This window comes from Alnus glutinosa, chromosome 12, assembly GCF_958979055.1.
Source record: "Alnus glutinosa chromosome 12, dhAlnGlut1.1, whole genome shotgun sequence".
NCBI classification, from domain to species: Eukaryota; Viridiplantae; Streptophyta; class Magnoliopsida; order Fagales; family Betulaceae; genus Alnus; species Alnus glutinosa.
The window spans coordinates 19,656,005-19,679,451 of NC_084897.1; the positions used below are offsets into that span (position 1 = coordinate 19,656,005).

Consider the following 23,447-nt stretch of genomic DNA (forward strand, 5'->3'; position numbering starts at 1 on the left):
AAATAAGTATTTTTTTTTTTTAAAAAAAAGGAAATAAAGAAAGATACGATGGACAAACCCACCTACGAGGAAGATCCACCCCGCCACCCACCAACGGGGGGCCTCTCCCTTGGGTTGGACCTCTCCATGGGGCAATGGCACCCACCCACGAGAGTGAAATTTCCTTTCAAAGGAGGGTGGCAGGGTAGGCCGTGACCACCTATCTTGTGAGTTGATCGTGCCTCTAAACCCTAATAATCATGTATGACGATAAATTATTTTGAAATTCTCATGAACGATTACTTATCTCGAATGTTAAATCCCCAAAACGCGAGCATCTGGGGAGGACTCCAACTCTTTATTTTGCATTACACTTTAATATTAACTAAAGTTAAGCTAAAACCTTAATCTTCACTCAAGTGATAAGTCGGAGTGGGGATGCCTTGAGAGACACGGGCTATCGAAGGTTCGCGCGGAATGACTCCACGCGTCTGTGTATAATATAACCGATAATAATATTACTAAATAAGTTAATCAAAGTACATGTGTCCAATAATACTATATAATATAAATACTTTTCTTTAAAGAGCGATTGACTAATGAGGTAGTAAAGAAGATAAAAACAAAGGACATTAATGGAACCAGTCAATTTGACAGTCAAATCAAAATCAAATCGCACATGACCGACCGTTACTATTATTCTACCCGCCAAAATAGTAGTATATTAGATCGAGGTTATGACACGGACGGTCAGGATCGAAGATTCACCGTAGTCTTCTTCTGCGCCCTCCGTATTATACCATCATTTCATTCACTACCTCTCTACGAGTTCCTCCCTTTCGTTTTCATGTCCTGTCTCTGTGTCTTCCCGAACCACACGTCTCTCTCTCTCTCTTTCCACAGCTTTCTCTCTCTCTCTCTCTCTCTCTCTCTCTCTCTGTCTCTTGTTTTCTCATCCTCTCTCGCTGTCTCTGAGGAAAAATTAGCGTACCTGAGATTGTTGTGATCCCGAGATTGGTGGATTTTGCGAGAATTACGGAGCTGTAGATCTTGCATTGCGCGAGGAATTCGAACCAGAGATTGATTGCTTCCTCTCTCTCTCTGTTCTTTGAAGTCTCGGTCTGTGTTTCGGTGTTTGATGCGCCAATTCGCAAACTTCGTGCGTGCCATGCGTTCTCTGTGCATGTGGCCCCGAGGCGCTTTGGTGAGCCTTTTTTCATGTTTCTAGGCCTCGGAAGCGACTTGACCCGTTTGGTTGCTGATAGAAGAAAAGAAAAGCAAACAAAACAAAATTTTGAATCAGAAAATTGTTTTTTTTTTTTTTTTTTTTAATCCGGAAAGTGGAAGCGATGGACGATTCATATTCACTTGGACCGAAATTGTTATACTTTTGTTGCATTTTCTCAGCAACCAAACATTGTCGTGATTTTCATTTCTTTGGGCTAAAACGAAAGCTTCTTCTCCTTCTGCCTTGTGATCTATTTTGGTTCTCAAAACTTGTTTCTTTTCTTGATGTACCTTTTCTTTTCGCATCTTTCTTCTCTTTCTGTTCTGAAAAGTGCGTTTTAGCTGGTCTTTACTGCGTTGAAGCATTTTGTATAGTTCTGACTTCTGCGATAAAATACACAAAGAAATGTGCTCACTTTCTGGTTTATCTAATGCAGAGTTGGTTTGGTTGTTGAGTTGCAAGGATCTTTATGATATGGACAGTTCGGAGACATAGATTCTTTGTATATTCTTCGCCTAAAGGAAATCTAGATCTTCTAAATTGACTATCATAATCTGGTTGCATTTTGAGGAGGTGGAAACAATGGCTATCGAATTGAATTCTTTCGTGTCAAGGTTTCAAATGCTATCCACTTCTGATCATGCCTCCGTGGTTTCCATGAACCTATTTGTGGCCCTCCTTTGTGCTTGTATTGTGATCGGCCATCTTCTTGAGGAGAACCGATGGGTGAACGAGTCGATCACTGCCCTTTTAATTGTGAGTTTCACTCGTACCCATTTATTTGAGTTCTTATGTACGTTAAGTCATCAGTATAGGTAGTTATCTTGATTTGTTAAAGTGAAAGTGGCTAATCTTCATTTATTCTGTGTTGGTTGGTTGCAGGGTGTGTGTACTGGGGTTGTTATTTTGCTGTTTAGCGGGGGAAAAAGCTCGCATCTTTTGGTCTTTAGTGAAGATCTCTTCTTTATATATCTTCTGCCGCCAATAATATTTAATGCTGGGTAAATTTGTAGTCTCATTAGACTGGTTTTTTAGCAAATAGAGCAATTTGTGTTCTATACTGATTTTTTTTTTGATAAGTAAGAGAAATATCATTAAAAAGCGCAAAGCGCAATCAAGTACACAGGAAGTATACAAGAAAGGCATCTAAGAGGAAGTAGAAAACCGTTCTATACTGATTTCTGACACATATTTTGAGTTATTTGCTTTTTGATATGCAACAATTGTTGGTTACGTGTGTGTTTCTCTATGGTTTTGATGGTTGCCTTGACATTGTCGTAGGTAGCTTATATTGCTAATTATGTCATTTTCGATTGCCATGTGTTTCTCTAAAAGAACTCAAATTATCTTCAAACTTGCTTATCTTTTGGGAACTCAAAAACGTGTTTCAGCAGTATCACTGCCTTAGTTTGTAAATTAGGGGGTTCTCTTAATTTGACATGTCAAATTTGATTTTGCAAAATACAGTAGAGGTGCAAAATTTACTAAAAGTATAAGCAGATAAGATCATGGATGATGTCAGTTGAATTTCACAATAGGAATATCTTCTATTTGAGGAATATGCTGTGTAGATAGTTGAAGGGACTGCAATGCCCAAGGGTTTTTTGGGAGTAGCTTATGATATCAGGAAAGTCACAGAAATATTTGATGTAAAATATCTGAAACAAGAATCAGAATGTATGGATGTCAGAAATATTGGATATATTTTGATACTTAAAAGTTATTTTAGACAGAAAATTAACTATAATTTGCAGTGCCTTTTCTTATATTTTGAAAATTAACCTAGCTAAATCAGAGTTAGTCCCCCCCGTTGGCGCATGGATGATGTTGGAGGCTTGGCTAGTATCGTTGAGTATAAGGTGTCCTCTTGCCTATTAATTAGGGAAAACTTCACTTATAACCCCTATTCTTTTATCACATTCAAAAAAAGGTTCCCAAATTTTATAAAGTGTCAATTTATGGTATCTATCTTTTAATTTTTTTCAATTTCAACCCTCTGATAGAATTTCTCATTAAATCTTGTCAAAATTTCCAAAATATCCCCTCCCTTTTTTAGGAAAAAAAAAATTGTTAGGATTTAGATGTTGGTAAAAATTTAACGGAATTTGCAAAAATACTCATGCCTAAATCTTTGAAAAATTTTATAATTTTTTTTTTAAAAATAAACACATGAGTATTTTGAAAATTTTGACAAGATTTAACGAAAAATTCTAACGGAGGGTTGAAATTGAAATAAATTGAAAGAAAAAAAATTGCTAAGATTTAAATGTTGGTAACAATTTAACGGAATTTGCAAAAATATCCATGAATAAATCTTTGAAAAATTTATATATATTAAAAAATAAATAAACACATGGGTATTTTGGGAATTTTGACCGGATTTAACGGAAAATTCTAATGGATGGTTGAAATTGAAAAAAAATTGAAAGATGGATACCCTAAATTGACACTTTTTAAAGTTTGGGTACCTTTTTTCAAAACTGATGAAAAATCAGGGGTTATAAGTGAAATTCTTCATATGAAGTATTCAAGTCTTCCTTTGGGGGCTCCATTTAAGGCAAAATCTATCTTGAATGGTATTATTAAAAATATGGAACGTCATTTGGTAGGTTGGAAGAGGTCTTATTTGGCAAAGGATGGTAGGATCACTTTGATTAAAATCCCTCTCTCGAATTTTCCTACTTATTTTTTGTCCCTTTTTCCATCGCAGTTGGAGTTGCTAACTATATCAAGAAAGTTAAGAAGGATTTCTTGTGGTGAGGAGTTTAAATTCTATCTAGTCAGCTGGTACAAGATTTGTACTCCGCTATCTTTAGGATATTTGGGGGTTAGGACTCTGATTTTGTGCAAATGAGCCCTCTTGGGGAAATGGCTTTGGCGTTACGTCACAGAAATGGAGGCTTTGTGGAGACTAGTGGTGGAAGCTAACACAAGGGCTTGTGGGGTGGGTGGTGCTCCAATGCGGTGCAAGGGTCTTATGGGGTCAGTGTGAAAAAATATTTGGAGGGAGTGGAGGAATTTCTCTAGATTTGTGAGATTTTAGGTGGGAGACAGGTCTGGAATTTGGTTTTGGCATGAAGTGTGGGTTGGAGATAAGACATTGAAGGAAGCTTTTCCGGTGTAGTTTAGCATTGCTCGATCTTAGGCCTTTGTGGCAGAACATATGCAATTTTCAAATGACACTTGTTAGTGGAATGCTATCTTCGTCAAATTCGTGCATGATTAGGAGATGGAGCTGGTTACTTCATTCTTCAAGCTCTTGTACTTCATCGGGCTGAGACGAGGAGAGGGTCTATTGGATCCCTGCCAAAAGGCAGGCTTTTGAGGTGACATCTTCTTATCATGCCCCCAATTCCCCCGCTAGCCATTCTTTCCCCTAGGAGAGCACTTGGAGAAGCAAGGCGCCTTCGAGAGTGGCTATCTTTGTTTGGTCAGCAGTGTTGGGGAGAATTGTGACATTGGATAATCTAAGAAAAAGGCATGTCATAAGAATGGATTGGTGTCGCATGTGTAAGAAGAGTGGAGAATCTATTGGTTATTTTTTGCTCCATTGTGAAGTAGATAGAGACTTGTGGGTTTGGTTTTCTATCTTTTCGGAATAGATTGGGTAATGCCCAAACGGGTGGTGTAGTTATTGGTGAGTTTTAGAGGCCAATTTGATAGTCACCATAATTCAGAAGCTTGGAGGATGGCTTCCCTTTGTGTATGATGTAGTGTATATGGAGAGAACGCTGCTCTCGAGATTTTGAAGATTGTGTGAGAACAATGGTAGAGTTTAAAAATATGTTGTTGAAACCCTTTATGGGTGGATGGTTGCTACCAATGACTCTCGCTTCTCTAAGTTTTTAGAATTTTTGGATGTGTTTTTTTCTTCCCTTAAAGTGGGTGTATCTCTTGTATTACACATGGGTTGTGCCCCTTTGCGCTTTCTAATAAGATTGAATTACTTATAAAGAAAAAATTTAGACAGAAACATTTAAATGGATTATTAAAAAGATTGTAACATCTAACAGGTTCAGCTTTGACGTCTCCATTAATCAGGAACAAGTTCTCAGTACCTATTGATTTTCAGTTAGCTATGTTTCATTTGAACAGGCAAGAGTGGACGAAACTGACTTGGTGTGGTGTTGAATTAGATAATTTTAACATATCAAGATTTAAAAGAACTACGAGATACTTGAGCACAGATTTTATGAGCTTTCAAATGGTATTGATGTGTTTTTAAACATCTAAATTGCAAAAATGTAGTTGATATTTGCAAAGTTAATGCTGCAAAAATAGTGGGAAGAAATTTGATAGTTTACTGGAAGATATGAAATGCTGATATATGAAATGTGCCCAACATGGTACTTCACTCTTCAAGAGCATGGGCATTTTATTCTTGTGAATGTAGAATTCTAGAATCTCAAGGTTGTAGACGTAGTTTCAGTAACCAAGTCAATCAGTTACCAATTTCATGGTTTCTGGAATGCTAACACAAATTTCACCTCCTTTCTCCTTTTTGTTATTATCTGGCAAGTGAAGCTACTAAAACAACCAATCTGTTGACTCAGCAAGATAAGAAAATAAAGCATGGTTGCAACAAGGTAGTTCACAGTCGTGTTTTGATTGAGATGAGTGTCATGTATATTCTTTTTATGATTGAAATTTACATATTTACTTCTGTTAACTTCATGTTAATGATGGATTTTTATTTTTTATAATATTCTTCTCCCAGTCTTTTGATATATGATCTTAATCTCTATTATCTGCGCCAGGTTTCAGGTGAAAAAGAAGCAGTTTTTTGTTAACTTTATTACTATTGTGTTGTTTGGTGCTGTTGGTACATTAATATCCTGCGGCATCATATCCTTAGGTAAATCTGGTGACTTTGCTGTTGTTTTAATTATGCATAAGTTTGCTTTTGAGTTGTACAAAGGCAGGAAAAACCATCATACGAAGTATGTTAAGCTGCACCTTTTTTCTGTTGGAAAGCATTCTCATTTGTGGGCAGTGGTTTTCTCCACTATTCCCCTAATAGTGTCACATCATTCCTTTGTTTCAATTTTTGGATTACTTAAATTTGACTATAATTTGGGTAGTATTCATTTCCATGTGTATGCAGCTTGGATAACAGTATCGTAATAATCACATGATTTTGGGCTTACTGTGGCATGCCGTCAAATGAATTGGTTGTTGTATTAGATGTTTGCAGCAAGTAAAGGTTATAATGTCTAAAGAATTGTACCTATCATCATCATCATCATTGTCATAATAATAATAATTGTTATTATTATGATTATTATGATTCTTTGATTTTATATTCCCTCTTCACCAATGCTCCTGAAACCAGATCGGTTATAACTTGTGGGTGACGTATTGACCCCTAGACCCCTATTGACTTGCCGATGATACTGTGTTATAATCTGAAGTAATAGATTAAGCTTTCCATTTGTGACAAAATAAGCTTGTTAAAGGAGTGAATAATATATGGGGAACGCTATAAGGGAGAAGTGTGAGTCTCGTTAACAAACTAAGAAACTTTAGATTAGGATTTGTTTTCAGGTTATAAATTTCATTCGAATTTGTAATTAGCATTTATTTGCATGGTGGAATTTGTAATCTACAATTATTGAAGAAGGGAAGGAAGATTTGTGATGCGATTGCTGTAACAGCAGTATTAGAGGCTGGAAACATTAGCACAGTTAGTGAATGCACAGTTTGGGAGTTGTCAAATTCATGCAGTTTCTTTAGTAATTGGAAAATTGGAGTGTCTTTGACTTTTTTAACATTTCACTCAAACCCATGTACAATGACCACTGTAATCAAACAAGAGAAAATGCTAGAAGTACCAAATTTTTTACCAAGAGATGGGTACCAAGATGATGTGGAGCTTATTCCTTAGTATCCGTAGCATTTTTTTTATTAATTGTTTTGATCATCTCCAATGAATAAGCTCCACATCATCTTGGTATTCATATCTTGGTAAAAAATTTGGTACACCTAACATTTCTCATCAAACAAACAGTTCCTATTGTGGTTCTGGATCCAACAGAGTAAAGTTTGCTGATAAACATAAAGTGGTTACTTGTAGAGTTCTTGGGACAGAGGGTTTTGAGCCTTCTGCTTGAGAGCTGCATGCAGAGGAGGTAATTATAAAAATCTGGGTTCTTCAAATTATTGATTCTCTTGTTGGCATTGTGTTTTCAGAAGAGAAATTAAATGAAGTCTGGAGGATATTATTATTATTATTGTTGTTGTTGTTGTTGTTGCTGTTTTGCTAGTTGTTTTGACAAACTAATGGAAAAGGGTACATAGGTTAATACTCCTCACATGGATAATGAAAGATTTTTGGAATCTCTTCAAGACAAAAAAAGGTCTATCCTATCTATACAATAACATTTATATAGTCATCCAAGCTATGACTTATCTGACTGATGGTAACATCACTAATCTACAAAATGACTGAGGGAGTCATTAATTCCTGTATAATTTTTATTTTTTTCCTGGACACCTTACTGCTCATTCAAAATATGGTGGGCATTCATTGAGTCAGTGCAAGTCCCCATTCTTCTTATGCCACTTTGAGCAGTTAAAGCCAAACCACTGTTGATCGCTTCCATTTCATGCTGTAACACAATTCTAGCCTCACATGCATCCACAAAAGCAAGACCAGCTGCGCTCATGACTTCTCAAAGCACCACATGAACCTCCTTTTTCAGTGGTAAGAGAGCCATCTGTATTCAATATTAACCCATCTATTGGAGTAAGTTTCCGCTTGGAACTTATGTAGCTTTGTTCTTGAACTTAATCAGTAAACCCAAGGTAGGATTGACACTACAAAGGCTGCTTTCTTCACTTAATTAAATCAGTCCATCTATGAAGTTCTGTCATCCATTCTATTTCTTGCTCCTTGGTTTAATACGGTCTTTTGAACCAAGAAGTGAAGATAGATGTCTCTTTTTCATCACCTTTTCCTGACTGCATGGGAACAGTTATCTGATTAGTAACTGCTTGCTAGCATTTGATGTCATCTTCCATTCCCCAGTCCTAATTAAGCTTTTGACATGGTCCCTAAGTTCACAGAAGTCATAATTATCTCTTGCCAACAGAGGTTGCTGCTGACTATTTTCTATGGTGTCTGCTATACTGATGTTCCAGGAGGATCACAATCTTCAGATAATCTTGCTTATGATTTTAAAGATTGTGCTGCTACTTTAGCAGAAGAAGCAATGTATATCTAGTTATTCTTAAGTAATAGGCTTGTGGAGTTGAATTGACTAGGGACATTTTGAAAGCTTACAACCTTTTCCTTGGTAACTTGTATAAGTGCTATTTATTTGGAAGTAATGAATGTAAAATGTATTTCAATTATCTGGATTATGTTTTACTGAGAGAGAGGCGTTATGATACAGAGAGAGAGAGAGAGAGGGACGTTGTGGAGTTTGGTAGTGGTAACCAAAATGATAGCACAATGAGAGGTAGGTGTTCCAAGGAGGTAGTGGGGCCTTTCAGAGTGGGAGTATAGAAATATATAAGGAGGGAGTGGGGAGTTTTTTCGAGTTTTGTTAGATATGAGGTGGGAGATGGGTCCAAGATAAGGTTTTGGTATCATTTGTGGTGTGGGAACCAACCCTTGAAGATAGTTTTTCCGGAATTAGTACTACACAATGTAACGAGGTGTGGGTGGCGGATCATATGCAGTCCTTTACTGGAAATATTCAATGGAATATTTCTTTTACCAGACCAATGCATGATTGGGAGGTGGACTTGGTCACTTCTTTCTTTGATCTTTTGTACTCTATCAGACTGAGACAAGGTGGAGAAGATAAAATGTGTTGGATCTCTTCTAAGAAGTGAAAGCTTGAAGTAAGGTCCTTTTATCATGCGTTATCCATTCTTGTTGGTTCTCCTTTTCCTTTGAAGAGTATTTGGAGATTGAAGGTCCCTTCAAGAGTGATGTTCTTTGGGTAGACGTCGGCTCTTGGGAAGATATTGACATTGGATAATTTGAGGAAGATGAATGTCATAGTGGTGGATTGGTGTTGTATGTGTAAGAGGAGTTGGGAGTTTATAGGTCATCTACTTCATTGTGAAGTGGCAAGAGAATTATGGTCTCGATTTTTCGTCTATTTTTCGTGTAGAATGGGTCATGCTGAGAAAGGTAATTGAGTTGTCAAGTTGGAGAGGTCATATAAGCCATAACATCTGAGAAGTTTGGAGAATGGTACCTTTGTGATTAACGTGGTGCATTTGTAAAGAGCGGAATGCAAGGAGCTTTGAAGATTGTGAGATTTCGGTGGTCGAGATAAAGAACATTATGATTAAATCCCTCTATATATGGACAACAACATACAATAGTCCACATTTATTTGGTTTTTCTGAATTTTGGATTTTTGTTCTTCTTTTTCTCCCTTTTCGGGGTTTCTCTTGTATAGTTTTTGTGTATTAGGATTGCGCTCTTCTGCCCTTTCTAATAAGATTTAATTACTTATAAAATAAAATAAAATAATCTGGATTTTCAGTTACACTTTGTGAAGAAGTGATAATGCTCATATCTATCAGTTTATTTCCGTGATTTGTGTGATTGAATTGCATTGGCATTTTATCTTTATACTCAGAGATGTTTTTTGGAGGCACTGTATTACTTATTCATCTTGTCTTAGAGGATGGAAAGAGGTTTGATATACGCATACTCAGCGGTTAACTTCATCTATAAGTTGGCTACTTGGGGCAAAATGGCTTAGGTCTTGGCAAAGTAATATGCATGAGTCTTTTTCATTAAATTTTTCTTGCCTTCACCATGCTTGTACCACTTACATGTTTGAAATGGATTAATGTATGTTTGACCCAGCAAAGAAAAGGAAAACTAATTTGAGTGATTGGATTTTATTTTAGTATCTTATTGTGGATAAAATTCTATGCTTGACACAGGTGTTATTCAGTTCTTCAAAAAAATGGATATTGGTTCGCTGGATATAGGGGATTATCTTGGTACACACCTTTATTATTCCTTCCTTTTTCTTGTAACTCTGTTTGCTGTTTGGTTCTCACTGTATTCATCTACTATTTCAGCAATTGGTGCAATATTTGCTGCAACGGATTCTGTATGCACATTGCAGGTATGGCAGATATGAGCATTTTGGCAGTGTCTTCGAACAGTTAAGGTACCAATGCTTCAAAACTAAACTTCTCTCAATGTAACGGTGCAGGTGCTTAATCAGGATGAGACACCGTTACTCTATAGTCTTGTATTTGGGGAGGGTGTTGTAAATGATGCCACATCGGTGGTGCTTTTCAATGCGATCCAGAGCTTTGATCTCAATCATATCGACCCCAGAATTGCTTTGCATTTTATTGGCAACTTCTTTTATTTGTTTCTCACAAGCACAATGCTAGGGGCGATAGTAAGTCTCTCTCTCTCTCTCTCTCTCACACACACACACACACACACACACACACGTTTGTGTTATTGCACAAGTATGTTATGTTCAATGTGCTATTCTACTGTGATATGACAATCTCTTTCCTCCTGCAGACTGGGCTGGTTAGTGCATACATCATCAAAAAGCTTTATTTTGGCAGGTATATTGTCAGAATTGGAAAGATCAAATTATGCTGCTTTTATTACCATTCGAATAATAGTATTCCATTGACTATTGTACCAATATTGAAAATGGACAAGGCTCATAATAAGATGGTGCCTTGTTTGGTCTTTATATCATACAATTGATCTTCTTTGTTGAAAGTGAACTGGTCTTACTATCAAGGTGCTTTCTTTTGTCTGTATCAGTTGGATGAGGGGTTGAGTTAATCATAAAAAAATTTAGAGATAATGGAGAACTGTTTCTTGGCAAAGACTACTTGTGATACCTAATCTATAAGATTGTCTCCCAATTTGGGCTAAAAGATCATCAAACTCTGTAGGGAAGGAATATCTTATAATCATGTACTGAAAATAGACTAATAATATAATTTCTGACATAATCCAGGCACTCTACGGATCGTGAAGTTGCCCTTATGATCCTCATGGCATACCTTTCATATATGCTGGCTGAAGTAAGACTTCTAATAGCTCTATGGCGCCTTTTTTTTTTTTATCATTCTAAGCTTCAAGTGTTTTATTTTGATTTGATGTTTTGCTAATTATTAATCATACCACTAAGATGCCAGTTTATTTGATCTGTTCTGCAGTTGTTCTATTTGAGTGGCATTCTCACTGTTTTCTTTTGTGGGATTGTGATGTCCCATTACACCTGGCACAACGTAACTGAGAGTTCAAGAATCACCACCAAGTGCGTCTTAGAAGTTATTCAAGCTATTTGAACCCATTGGAACATAGTCAATTTGTCATATGCCTAATGCTTTAGTTTTGTCTACCAATTATTGCAGGCATGCTTTTGCAACTCTCTCATTTGTTGCTGAGATTTTTATCTTCCTTTATGTTGGAATGGATGCCTTGGACATTGAAAAGTGGAGATTTGCCAGTAACAGGTATTATCTACATACTAGCAGATGACTAGACTAGCTTGTCTTTGTAGTTCTGAGTTCTTGATGTATTGAACCTTATAGCTATTAGGTACTTCTATGTACTTTTCAGGCAAAATTTATGGCATAGCTTCCTTACTGAAACATTATTTGTTGCTTTTACATCCCATGTTTGATTTTCCTTTTGGCAGCCCTGGAACATCGGTTGCAGTGAGTTCAATATTGCTAGCTCTGATTATGGCTGGAAGAGCAGCTTTTGTTTTCCCGCTATCACTTTTAATCAACTTGGTTAAAAAATCTCCAAACGAGAAAATCAGCTTCAGGCAGCAAGTATGGATTCTGTTTCTGTAACAGAATAATTCTTTTCTCTGTCCTACTTTATTGATCTACCAAATCACGCCAGAATCTTTCGTATTGTAGGTGATAATATGGTGGGCTGGTCTCATGAGAGGTGCTGTGTCTATGGCACTCGCTTATAATCAGGTAAGATGTAGGCATGCTATTTTATTTGGGGCAAACAAACCTATGAATTTAAAGTAGTAAGAGAGAAGAATTGTTGCGAAATAAAATAACCTGCAGGAAATTAGTTGTGTAGAAAATGGTGTGTGTGTGTGTGAGAGAGAGAGAGAGAGAGAAGAGATTATTCAGTAAAACTTATAATTTTTTCAATGCAGTTCACAAGGGGGGGGCACACTCAATTGCGAACAAATGCAATCATGATCACCAGCACCATAACTGTTGTTCTTTTCAGCACAGTGGTGAGACATCTGCCTATTTCGTTATTTGAGAAATTGTTTTGACTGGATTTAATGGGTTCTCTAACAATAAATATTTTCTTGCCATTCTTTCTTCTTCTCTGATTTTTTAGTTGTGCATATGGCTCCCCCATTGAGGTTCAAACTTATTTATGTAGTCAAATATTTTTGAAGTCATATTAAAATAGCCTGATTTGGCCTCTTGATATGCCAAGGGTTTGTAATTTTCTGGGAATGCTACTAGGTACACAATGAAAAGAGGAGTTGAGGAATATAATGCTTACTATTTAGGTTGTTGCTATTAAGTTTATTAACCATCCCCATCTTCCAAGAATATAATTGTTCCATTTAGCTCAAAGCTGTGCCAATGGCAGCTCTTCCATATCAAAGTTTTTTTCCTTAAAAGGTGTGGTGCTTCTTAGGGGAATAAGATAACCAACGGCACTTCCCATGAGTTTTTGTAGCAGTTATGTAAATCAGATTTAAGGTTTTCTTTTATGTAAGAGATGTTAGTTACTTTTTCTGAAAGAATTTTATATATGAAATGTCAATGGTCTAGATGATTGTAATCACCCTTCATATTTGATTCTGGTCAGGTGTTTGGTTTGTTGACTAAACCTCTTATAAGGTTCTTACTGCCTCATACAAAACACACAACCAGCATGGTACTGTCAGATTCATCGACTCCAAAATCATTCAATGTACCACTTCTTGGAGAGGGGCAGGACTCGGAGGCTGACCTTGTTGACTTTACTGTTCCCCGGCCAGGCAGCATACGTGCACTCCTGGCCACTCCTACGCATACCGTTCATCGTTACTGGCGTAAGTTTGATGATGCCTTCATGCGTCCGGTATTTGGTGGCCGGGGTTTTGTTCCGTATGTTCCTGGATCACCAACTGAACGGAGTTTCCTTCAAGGGCAATGAGAAGAAGCCCAAGCAAAGATGTAAAATGTGTTGTAAATTGTATACTTCTTCAGGAGAATCCAACGAACTCCACATGCTTTTGAACCAGCTTGTGAAATATTTCTTGTCCTTTTAGCTAGTGAGAAGGCTGTGTACCATAAGGTTTTGAAATGGCTATATATTATGTATAGGTGATTGCGTTTACCCCAAGTCCCAAGCGTTGGGGAAGGGGCTTCCTGCTTTCTTTTTCCTCTCAATCGCACTCATTGACATCATAATGATTTTTGTTACCATAAGATCTTAGGATTTGATTTATTGTAATGCCTGCCTGCTTTAATCGTGTTCTGTAAATTTCCGATGAGGAAACGAAGTTATTATTATTATTGATAGAGCTTCCTTGCTGCTATATATCTGCAGGCTGTTTCTTGTGCTGTACGTGCCTTTATTGGGACAGAAAAGAGCACGCAAACTGTTATGGAATAATGAGGAACGTTAGATACTATGAAATCTAACATTCATCCGACAACTAAAGAATTAATTCAAGAGTAGGGAGGGAATGTCGCATCAACATTATTGGATAGAATTATAGTATTTAGCATTTCTCCGAATACCCAACGGACATCTTACAGAATCATTTACAGTCAAACTCTTATAAAAGAGATCATAAGGCTGCAAAACTCTTCCTGTTCTTTTTATGATTTCCATCCATGGTTACATTCATTCCTAATGTTTGGTTTACTAGTTGAGGTGAGGAAATTTTTACAATCATTTGGAGCATGAAAAATTGCATGATCCCACAATGATAAATAAAGATCTAGCAGGAATAGGAATTTAGAATAAATCATTACATCATTGAGCTATGGAAAATTTAACAATAACGAAAATAATTAAAAATATTTAATTATATGTTTCTCCACGACGTACTAGAATATATATATATATATATATATATATATATATTTGGGAGAATGTGTAGCACTCCTATAAGAATTGAACAGTGCTTTTATGGTGTTCTAGCCTAGTGTGTGTGTGTATATATATATATTGTCATATTGACTTACATTTACCGAGCTTCTAGGCTAGAACACCAAAAAAGTACTGTTCAATTTTTATACGAGTGCTACACAAACTCCCAAAAGTGTTCACTTATTAACGTGACAATGAAAATTATTATTAGATGCTACATGTATTTTCATTTGTTATTTCATCAAAGTGTAATCTTTCTCTTCTAGACCATGTGATACATAAGAAAAACCTCCAAAAATCCAAAGTTAGGACTCATAACTGTCTTCAATATATGAAAAGCTATATTGCTTTAACTATAATAAAGACATGAACGAAAGATCACCACCCTCCCCCCCCCCCCCCCCCCCCTAATTCTTCTTCTTCTGCTTCTTTTTTCCTCTTCTTTTTCTTTTTTTTTTTTCCTTTTTTTTTTTTTTTTTTGTGTGTGTGTGTTTAGGAGTGCTTTTTTACAAGCCAGACATGCGATTTTAAACCAAATTACAGAAAGTACACCGTTTGAGAGTGCATTTTAAAAAATTGCAATTTAAAACAAACCAAAAACATAGAAAAAAACAATTTTTTTCAATCTGCAAGGAAATATGTGATTTTTTGAAAACACACTTTTAAAAACTAAATTGCGATTTTAAAGTTTAAACATCGATTTTACCAAACATTCAACTTCATTTTTAAATCACATGTTTTAAAATTGTTATTTTAAAATTATACGTTTTGAAATCGTAAATCCAAACAGAACCTTTATCCTATTGGAAACCTGGGAAAATTATCATGAGATTTGTGGAAAGCATTAATAACCATCAAGAAAAATAGTAGCAATCACCAAAACATTCAGAGAGTAAACCAGCACGACCTTTCTTTCTACCTGCAAGAGCCGTACACAAGAAGGTCTACTAAAGACAAGCCAAGTCTCATCGAGGAAGATAAGACAGAAGAAGGGAGCAAGAAAAGAAGCCCCTCAAGACTGCTTGTACCGTAAGCAAAAGTAAGACCGTAAAGAGAAATGTCTGCATTACAAATTCTTGTAAACAGTAATATCTAATGACGATAAATAGATGGTGGCAGGGCATCATAGTCTACACTCCAATCATAATGATTATAGGTTCTAGGTGGATGCCCCGAGTAATAAGGAATGGATCTGTCTGGACTTGAACTAGGAGCATAGCCCATGGCTGTAAGGGTTCCAGCTGGTCCAATCCGTCCAGTGCTTCCATTTGCAGCAATACTTGATCCATAATGCCCCGCTGCTGAGCTCATGCAGGCGGTGCCGGGTATAGAGTCTGCCATTCCATACTGTCGAGTCTGAGTGGGGCTCATCAATCCGAAAGGTCCACCAGTCAAGCTCCTGGAATGCTGCGAACCATATGGTCCGGCTGGTAAGCTCGCATGCGGCGGATCAGGAGAGCGTGCCATACTATATTGTCCAGCAGATGGGGTTAAGTATCGTGCATGTTGGCCAGTGAATGAGCTTTCTGGTTGATGATGAGTTGGTTGCCAAGAGTGGCCAACAGAAACATTAGGCATAGAAGCTGCTGCTACCGTTTCTGCACCTTGACCCACATACAAGCCGGCTGGTTTGTGATAAGATGGCTGTGCTGAGTGGATTGAGAAAGCTGCGTCTCTTCGAGGACGCTTATTTCTCTTCTGCTGATGCAATTGAGCTTTGCTGTCAGGGGCAGTGCGTTTATTTGCACTCTGTTGGCGTACTTGAGCCTTGGAACCCGAGGCTGTTGCAGTAGCCTTCGTCTCTTTTCTCTTCTCTGTCAGATGCTTGATGAGGTTTCTAAGGTTCTCAGGAGAGAGTTGGGATCCAAGCTGGTAATCATCAATGCATCTTATTACAGCTCTTATAGCAGCTATTTCTTTATTTGTGGCCTCATCCTGTAAGGAGATTAATGAATATAGTATAAGGAAACAGCAAATTGATTCCATTTATCAGAGTATTTGTGATAAAGAAAAAGAAGGGCAAAAACACCTGTGCTTTGAGAGAGTTTTTTCCCTTGCAACTCATCGCAAACTTCTTGGCAAGCTTCAAATGGGCTTTAAGCAGGGGTACTGGAGGGAACTTGTCAACCATTTCGTATGCATAAATAAATCTGATAGCATCAAGTCGCTTATCCTGTGAAATTAGTTTTTGGATAAAATCTGGTCCACATAAAACAGAATTGTAGGCCCTCCATCAGAGTTCAGAAAAGGATGTAGGAAATACGAAACCAAAGAAAATTACCAAATTTCCTGATTATTGATTAAAAGCCAGGGACAATGTGATACAGGCAGCAAGAAGTGACCGCACTAGCAGCAGGGAAAGAAAAGTAAGAAGCAAAATATAATTTACTAAGAAAAGCTTGTAACATCCAACAGTACAAAGACTCACAACAGCGAGCGAAGTTACCATAAACCCTCTTCAGAAAAAAGAACCCACCTACCAAAAATGATGTACACTTAACATGATTATATAATTCTAGTGGTTGACCACTATAAGCATATAATAACTATGATTGCACAAATATTCCACTCTTATTTGATCTTGGGAGTAGACAAGTACAAAGATATAAAAGAAAGTACACAAGAAGTCTCTAAAGCACAAATAATAAGCCATTACAAGCCATCCAGCCACGAAAGATGCCTTTTTGATAATTGATACTAAACAACTCTTGCACACCAAATTATACAGGATGAATGTCTCATGGCCACTCCAATCATTAGCAGTGGTGGTACACAAGGTGACCGAATATGGAATTCGTCAAAGGGAAAAAGCATCAACTTCTCAGAGCATTATATGCATGTTCAAATAAAAGCATTGAAACTAATCAGCCCAACTAATCAAGCTTTCAGCCATTATATTTTTCCCAATATATAAACCAACCAACTATCCAAATTACAGGAAAGAACAGTACTGATGCAGAATATGACTGACAACAGTCATACAGGCACACTATAATTGAAAATCTGACATCACACCAGGGGAATGGTATCTCACTACAACAGAGTAATCACAACTCACACAACCAACTGGAAAACAAATTCTCACTCAACTAACTGTCACTAACTAGAGTACATCAATATTTATAGACTAGTACTAAAAGGCCACTGATTTACCACTCCAAAAGGCAATAGGAATATCAAATACATAAATAATAATTACCAAAAGGACTCTAAAAACAATCTATTCATGCAAATGCCAAGTTCAAAAGGCAAGAGCAATTTTCTAAAACTCACCAGAGGCCTTATCAGCAAAACCAAGAGCTCGAAACAACTCAGGGGCGTGTTTTCGCTGCAGAACACAGACAAAAAGGTCCAAAACCTCGTCACTCTGAAACTCACCCGTTAACCCAAATGCACTCAAAAGCAGCAAAAACCTAAAAATCTTCCAAGAATTCTCCACCCCCACGCTCAACTTTGCCTTCCACTCAACGGCTAGTTTCACTGCCTCTTCTCTCACTTCTGCTTTAATAACCGGTCTTACTCGCATCAACTCCTCTAACAAAAGCACAGAACTCCTCCTTACAGCAGCAACCTCAGGATCTATATCTCCCTTCTTCTTTTCCAGTGAATAAAACCATTTCATTGCCTCAAGCACTAGCTTCCCCGAATCCACTGAAACCTTAAGCGCATTACATAAATCATCGCGCATCGATTCGTGGTCTTTCAAATGATGCTCATTCAAGTACAATAACAATGCCTTCCCATCATATATTGGAATGCCGTTAACAGATGGATTTTCGGGCACATATTCTTCAGTTTTCGCTTGGCTTTGGAGGGTTGTAAATTGGGTTTCTTTAGATTTAGCTTGGGATTTAAGAGTTGGAATCAATTGGGTTTCTGTACTGAATTGGATTTGAACGGTTGGAGCCAACTGGGTTTCTTTGGAAACGGATTGGGTCTCTTTGCATTTGTCTTGGGATTGAAGGGCTGGAGTCAATTGGGTCTCTTGGGATTGGAGGGTCGGAATCAATTGGGTTTCCTGGGATTTGGCTTTGGAAAGGAGAATGGGAGTGAAAAGGGTTTGTTGGAAATTGGCTTGGGATTGGAGGGATGGAGCAAGTTGGGTCTTTTCGGCTTGGAGTTTGGCTTGGATTGAATTGTGGATGGAGAGGAAGTGGTCCTCCAGGTCCTGCCATTGAAGGGTGAAATTGGCAACGGCAGCAGCGTGAGTTTTGAGGTGGTTGAAGGCTTTGCGGAGGTTCTGTTTCTTAGGCTCTGCGGGTTGAAGATCTGCAGAGCCTTTCTCCAATGTGGACGACATTTCGTTGACGAGAAACAGAAAGGGGAAGTGATGCCTGGAGAAACACTACCAGGGATTTGTGCGAGGACAGAATAATAAATTCTTATTATTATTAATTTACTATGAATTAAAAGTAATTAATTATAACTTTTAAAAAAATTACTATATAATTATTATACTTATAATCTAAAGCTAAAATCATATTAGGCTAGTTTGACAAACTACTTTCATTCTCCCTTTATTTCTTTTCACTTCTTTTAAAAATATCAAATCAAAAATATTTTAACTGTTTTTACACTTTTTATATTACATCAATAATTTTTTATATTATTATTCAAATAAAAAAATCCACTATAAAATAAAATTTTTTCACTTTTCTATAAAACATTGAATCTATATGTTGTCTAGTTTCCTATTTCTTCTTTGAATTATGAAAATACAAACCGAAAAATATATCATTATAAACTCTTGAATTAGAATCCTCTTAAATTATTTGTTCGAATCTAATAAAATTTAAACAAGTAATTATGAAAGACAACTTATATAATTCTATTAAGCTGTTTTTGTGAATATAGGCTTCTAAGGCTTAACTAACCGAAAAAATTGTCTTTATTCTCTCTTGCTTCTACAATATTATATTTCATTTTAAATTTCTACACGGTATCAATCATTTTTGTGTGAATTCTAATATTTTCCTTATTCTAGTCCACGCAATTCGGAGAAAAAATCGATCCTACAAAATTGTAAGGATACATTCATTTCGATTGAGTTTTATATTAATATATATATAAAAAAAAATAAAAACAAAATGTAGTGAGGTGTCTCGAACAGAGTTGTTAATTGGTCCAATTGCAAATTGCCCAAAGTCTACCATGGCGGATAGGTCTAAGTCTAATCACCAGTTGTCTCATTAATAATAATAATAATAAAAAGAAAAATGAAAAAAAGTGACGAAAGATGTAGAAGAAATGTCTTGTAAGGTGGAATTGGCAGTTGACTCATCCTAATTAGTAAACAAAAATTATAACATTTCTCAACAAATTGGGTTTGACAGTTCTCTTGACAAAGAAGAAGGGGCGTATTGGGTTTGGGGCCATTGTTGCTATCGGAGTTTGTTTGGCTGCTTGGGAGTTCTACCCAACCTATATCTGTTGATCCGGTGGTGGCCGAATCATGGACAGCCCTCCATGCTATAGTGTTTTTGTAAGAAAAGAGGGATGTATGATATTATTTTAGAAGGGAATGCTTTGCAAATTATTAATGAGATTAATTCGGCCGGTTCAACTTTGAGCAGGTTCGGGCATTTCATAGATGGCATCAAGACAAAATTATGCTCCTTTAAGTTCCCTCGTGTAATTCATGATTCATGTGCAAAAAGAGACAAATTCATCTGCTCACTTTTTAGCAAGAGCGGTTGTAACTTACGTTATGAATTCAGTATGGTTGGAAGAAATTCTACCTAACGTTTATGATGTTGTAAAAAAAATGTCCCTCTTTCTTGATCTCAAGTTTTTTTTAGAATATCAATAAGAATTAAAATTTGTTTAAAAAAAAAAAAATTATTGGTATGAATAGGCAAAGAGCTCAACAATTTGCACAGCCCAGCTATTCTCGTATGTGCCTGTGTAAGCCTTTTTATTTGATTTTGGCATACAAAGGCCCATGTGTTCTTGCAGCAAGGCACTTTGATGTTTGCTATTCCACCGTCTTCTTCTTCTTCTTCTTCTTCTTCTTCTTCTTCTTCACTTCTTTATTTATTTATTTTTTTTGCAATTTTGTTTAAAAATATACTTTTAGTCTACAAAACTATAAGGGCAAACGGACTCGTAGGCCTTGTTTGTTTTGTCATAAAATATTTTTTTTGGAAAAAAACTTTGTTATTTTGAGTGTTGGGCGTTGCAAAAAATATTAATTAACCTGAAAATGTTTTGAATTGAGCAAGAAAATAATCTACACGAGATGTAAAATATTTACATTTTTCGTTTGCATACACTATTTTTTGCTTCTTTCGCATACCCCAAAACAGACAACCGGCAATATCTGCCCAAGCAAAGAATCTTCTCATAATTACTTGCTCAAATTAAAAGCAATACGGACAAATAATTATCCTAAATCTCAATCTCATTCCAAAAAACTTTATATTCTGCAAACTCCTATTTGACATCTCTCCTCCTTATAGCTTCTTAAATTATATGAAAATATAAAAAATATTTAGCAATTTTCTATAAAAGTCAAACACCAAAAAATATTTTTCAAGCCCTTCTTAAACTTGCAAACAAACAGCAGAAAACTATGCACTTTTTTTGAAAATATTTTTTTAGATGATAATATTTTTCTAGCTGATAATATTTTTCGACAAAATATTCTATGCCCCCAAAAACCCACAAAACATCTCGACTTTCCATCTCTTTGACCTTCCATAATTTAGCTTGTCTTAATAGACTTCTAGAAGCATAAGAGCAACTCACTCTTAAGAATCAAAACAACTCATTTTCATATCCTTTTCACACCTCTCACATACGGGCCATACTCTTTGTCTAGTTCCCCCAATTGTGTAGAAAATGAATCTTGGGCCACCTAAAGCAGACCACCAAAGAATAGTTTTATATGCAATTTTGGGACCGCCAGCGGATGCCTAGTAATAAAGGGAAATGATCTACTTTTTAAAATTTTATTCTCAAAAGTGATTCTCAGATGATGTGTCATCATCTCATAAAATGATGACACATTTCTTAAAATGATAAATCACATGAAATTTTGACACATTATTTGAGAACTAAATTTTAGGGAAAAAAATTTAAAATGTGTAGCATTTCTCAATAATGAATGGTAATCATCATGTCCTTGGCCTTTAGAAAGTGTTACATGGCACAGAAGAGAATTTTGAAGAAATTGCTCTGGCATGCATGACAACATAAAATCACATCTATTGGTAGTATTTTCATATAATTATTATTAGGCTGAATGAAAACTGAACTTCACTGCTAACAAAAGGGAAGTGCTACAACAGTTAGAAACATAGCACACAGCTTAAGACCACCAAAACAGACCAAATGGAAAATTGAAGGCTTGTTATCTATTTAGTAGAGTTTTGATCAAGCCCTTCACAAGCATACTAGCAGGATGTATGTTTCTACTGCATGCACATAGGGATTGGGAAAGGCACTTCATCCTTGCAGGCCGATGATGCCTGCAAGATAAATATTAAACTTGAAATTAAATTTGGATCGTTAAAAAACTCAATCTTAGGTATTGTAGTTTTTTTAACAGAACCTAAGCCAAATCCAACAGAATATTTGTCCAACCTAGAGATGATTAACTACAAAATTTCACTCAGTTGGAGATTATGCATGGCCGTGTCTGTATATGATTGACATCATCTCTAGAATTGAAATTTGTTTAAAATAAAATAAAAAAAATTATTGGCATAAATAGGCAGAGAGCTCAACAATTTGCACAGCCCAGCTACTCTCGTATGTGCATGTGTAAGCCTTTTATTTGATTTTGGCATACAAAGGCCCATGTTCTTGCAGCAAGGCACTTTGATGTTTCCTATTCCACCGTCTTTTCCTTTTTTCTTTTTTTTTTTTCTTTTTTTTTTTTCTTTTTTTGACAATTTTGTTTAAAAATATACTTTTAGTCTACAAAATAATAAGGGCAAATGGACTCTTAGGCTTGTTTGTTTTGTCATAAAATATTTTTTTGAAAAAAGACTTTCTAATTTTGAGTATCTAGCGTTGCAAAAAATATTAGTTAATCTAAAAATGTTTTGAATTGAGCAAAAAAAATAGTCTACACGATACGTAAAATATTTTCACTTTTCATTTGCATACATCATTTTTTGTTGCTTTCGCATATCCCAAAACACGCAACCGACAGAGCTTACCTGCCTAAGCAAAGAATCCTCTTATGATTGCTTGCCCAAATTAAAAGCAATACAGACAAATAATTACTTTAAATCTCAATCTCAATCTCATTTCCAAAAACTTTATATTCTTATAAACTCTCTTCTTCTACAAACTCTTATTCCCCATCTCTTCTCTTCCTTATAGCTTCTCGAATTATATAAAAATATAAAAAAAAAAATATATTTAGCAATTTTTTATAAGTCAAACACCAAAAAATTATTTTTCAAGCCCTTCTTAAGCTTGCAATCAAACAGCAGAAAAATATGCACTTTTTTTGAAAATATTTTTTTAGCTAATAATATTTTTCGACAAAATATTTTATGCCCCAAAAAACCCACAAACATCTCGACTTTCCATCTCTTTGACCTTCCATAATTTAGCTTGTCTTAATAGACTTCTAGAAGCATAAGAGCAACTCACTCTCAAGCATCAAAACAACTCATTTTCATATCCATTTCACTCCTCTCACATACGGGCCATACTCTTTGTCTTGTTCCCCCAATTGTGTAGAAAATGAATCTTGAGCCACCTAAAGGAGACCACCAAAGAATAATTTTATATGCAATTTTGGGACCGCAAGCAGATGCCCACTAATAAAAGAAAATACTCTACTTTTTAAATTTTTAGGGGTAATTACTTTTTCTCCATGAACTACCAAAAAATGCGCGATGCCTCCATGAACTACCAATTCAACCAAAATAGAGCATTCAACTATCAAAGACAACCATCTTCCCTCATTCTGTCAGTTAGAGGAGTTAAAAGAAACAGTCAACGGATCATATGCCATTTTACATGAGGGCATATTGAAAAATGGTGGTAGTTCATGAAAAAAAAGAGGAAGAAAATAAAGGTAAAACGGCGTGTGATGGTCACGTGACCCGTTGACCGTTTGTTTTAACTCCTTTGACTGACGGAAGGGGAGAAAAAAGTTGTCTTTGGTAATTGAAAGCTCTATTTTGG

The 23,447-nt window shown here is 36.2% G+C and overlaps 2 protein-coding genes across 2 annotated transcripts; one reads left to right on the forward strand and one right to left on the reverse strand.

The window, feature by feature from the left end:
- The first annotated feature begins 821 nt into the window (after positions 1 to 821).
- Positions 822 to 13,671, forward strand: LOC133883143 (sodium/hydrogen exchanger 2-like). Its single transcript, XM_062322364.1, has 15 exons — positions 822 to 1,183; positions 1,644 to 1,963; positions 2,090 to 2,208; positions 5,965 to 6,062; positions 10,121 to 10,180; positions 10,262 to 10,308; positions 10,399 to 10,593; positions 10,725 to 10,771; positions 11,179 to 11,245; positions 11,381 to 11,481; positions 11,579 to 11,680; positions 11,866 to 12,004; positions 12,095 to 12,157; positions 12,349 to 12,432; positions 13,026 to 13,671. The coding sequence occupies exons 2-15, from the start codon at positions 1,790 to 1,792 to the stop codon at positions 13,353 to 13,355; spliced, it is 1,626 nt and encodes a 541-aa protein (XP_062178348.1). The 5' UTR covers positions 822 to 1,183; positions 1,644 to 1,789; the 3' UTR covers positions 13,356 to 13,671.
- Positions 13,672 to 15,188: 1,517 nt separating this feature from the next.
- Positions 15,189 to 18,665, reverse strand: LOC133883079 (FRIGIDA-like protein 1). The gene is made up of 3 exons (XM_062322279.1): positions 17,574 to 18,665; positions 16,330 to 16,499; positions 15,189 to 16,235 (listed from the first exon to the last, which is right to left on the reverse strand). The coding sequence occupies exons 1-3, from the start codon at positions 18,598 to 18,600 to the stop codon at positions 15,393 to 15,395; spliced, it is 2,040 nt and encodes a 679-aa protein (XP_062178263.1). The 5' UTR covers positions 18,601 to 18,665; the 3' UTR covers positions 15,189 to 15,392.
- Between the last annotated feature and the right edge of the window lie 4,782 nt (positions 18,666 to 23,447).

Excerpts from the sequence above, each read along its gene's own strand:
- LOC133883143 (XM_062322364.1), top strand. The coding sequence starts at position 1,790 with ATGGCTATCGAATTGAATTCTTTCGTGTCAAGGTTTCAAATGCTATCC. Across the intron at positions 10,181-10,261 it reads GGATATAGGGGATTATCTTG|CAATTGGTGCAATATTTGCT; the intron begins GTACACACCTTT and ends CTACTATTTCAG. Across the intron at positions 12,433-13,025 it reads TTGTTCTTTTCAGCACAGTG|GTGTTTGGTTTGTTGACTAA; the intron begins GTGAGACATCTG and ends GATTCTGGTCAG.
- LOC133883079 (XM_062322279.1), bottom strand. The coding sequence starts at position 18,600 with ATGTCGTCCACATTGGAGAAAGGCTCTGCAGATCTTCAACCCGCAGAG. Across the intron at positions 16,500-17,573 it reads TTTTGCTGATAAGGCCTCTG|ATTTTATCCAAAAACTAATT; the intron begins GTGAGTTTTAGA and ends TATGTGGACCAG. Across the intron at positions 16,236-16,329 it reads AAAACTCTCTCAAAGCACAG|GATGAGGCCACAAATAAAGA; the intron begins GTGTTTTTGCCC and ends ATCTCCTTACAG.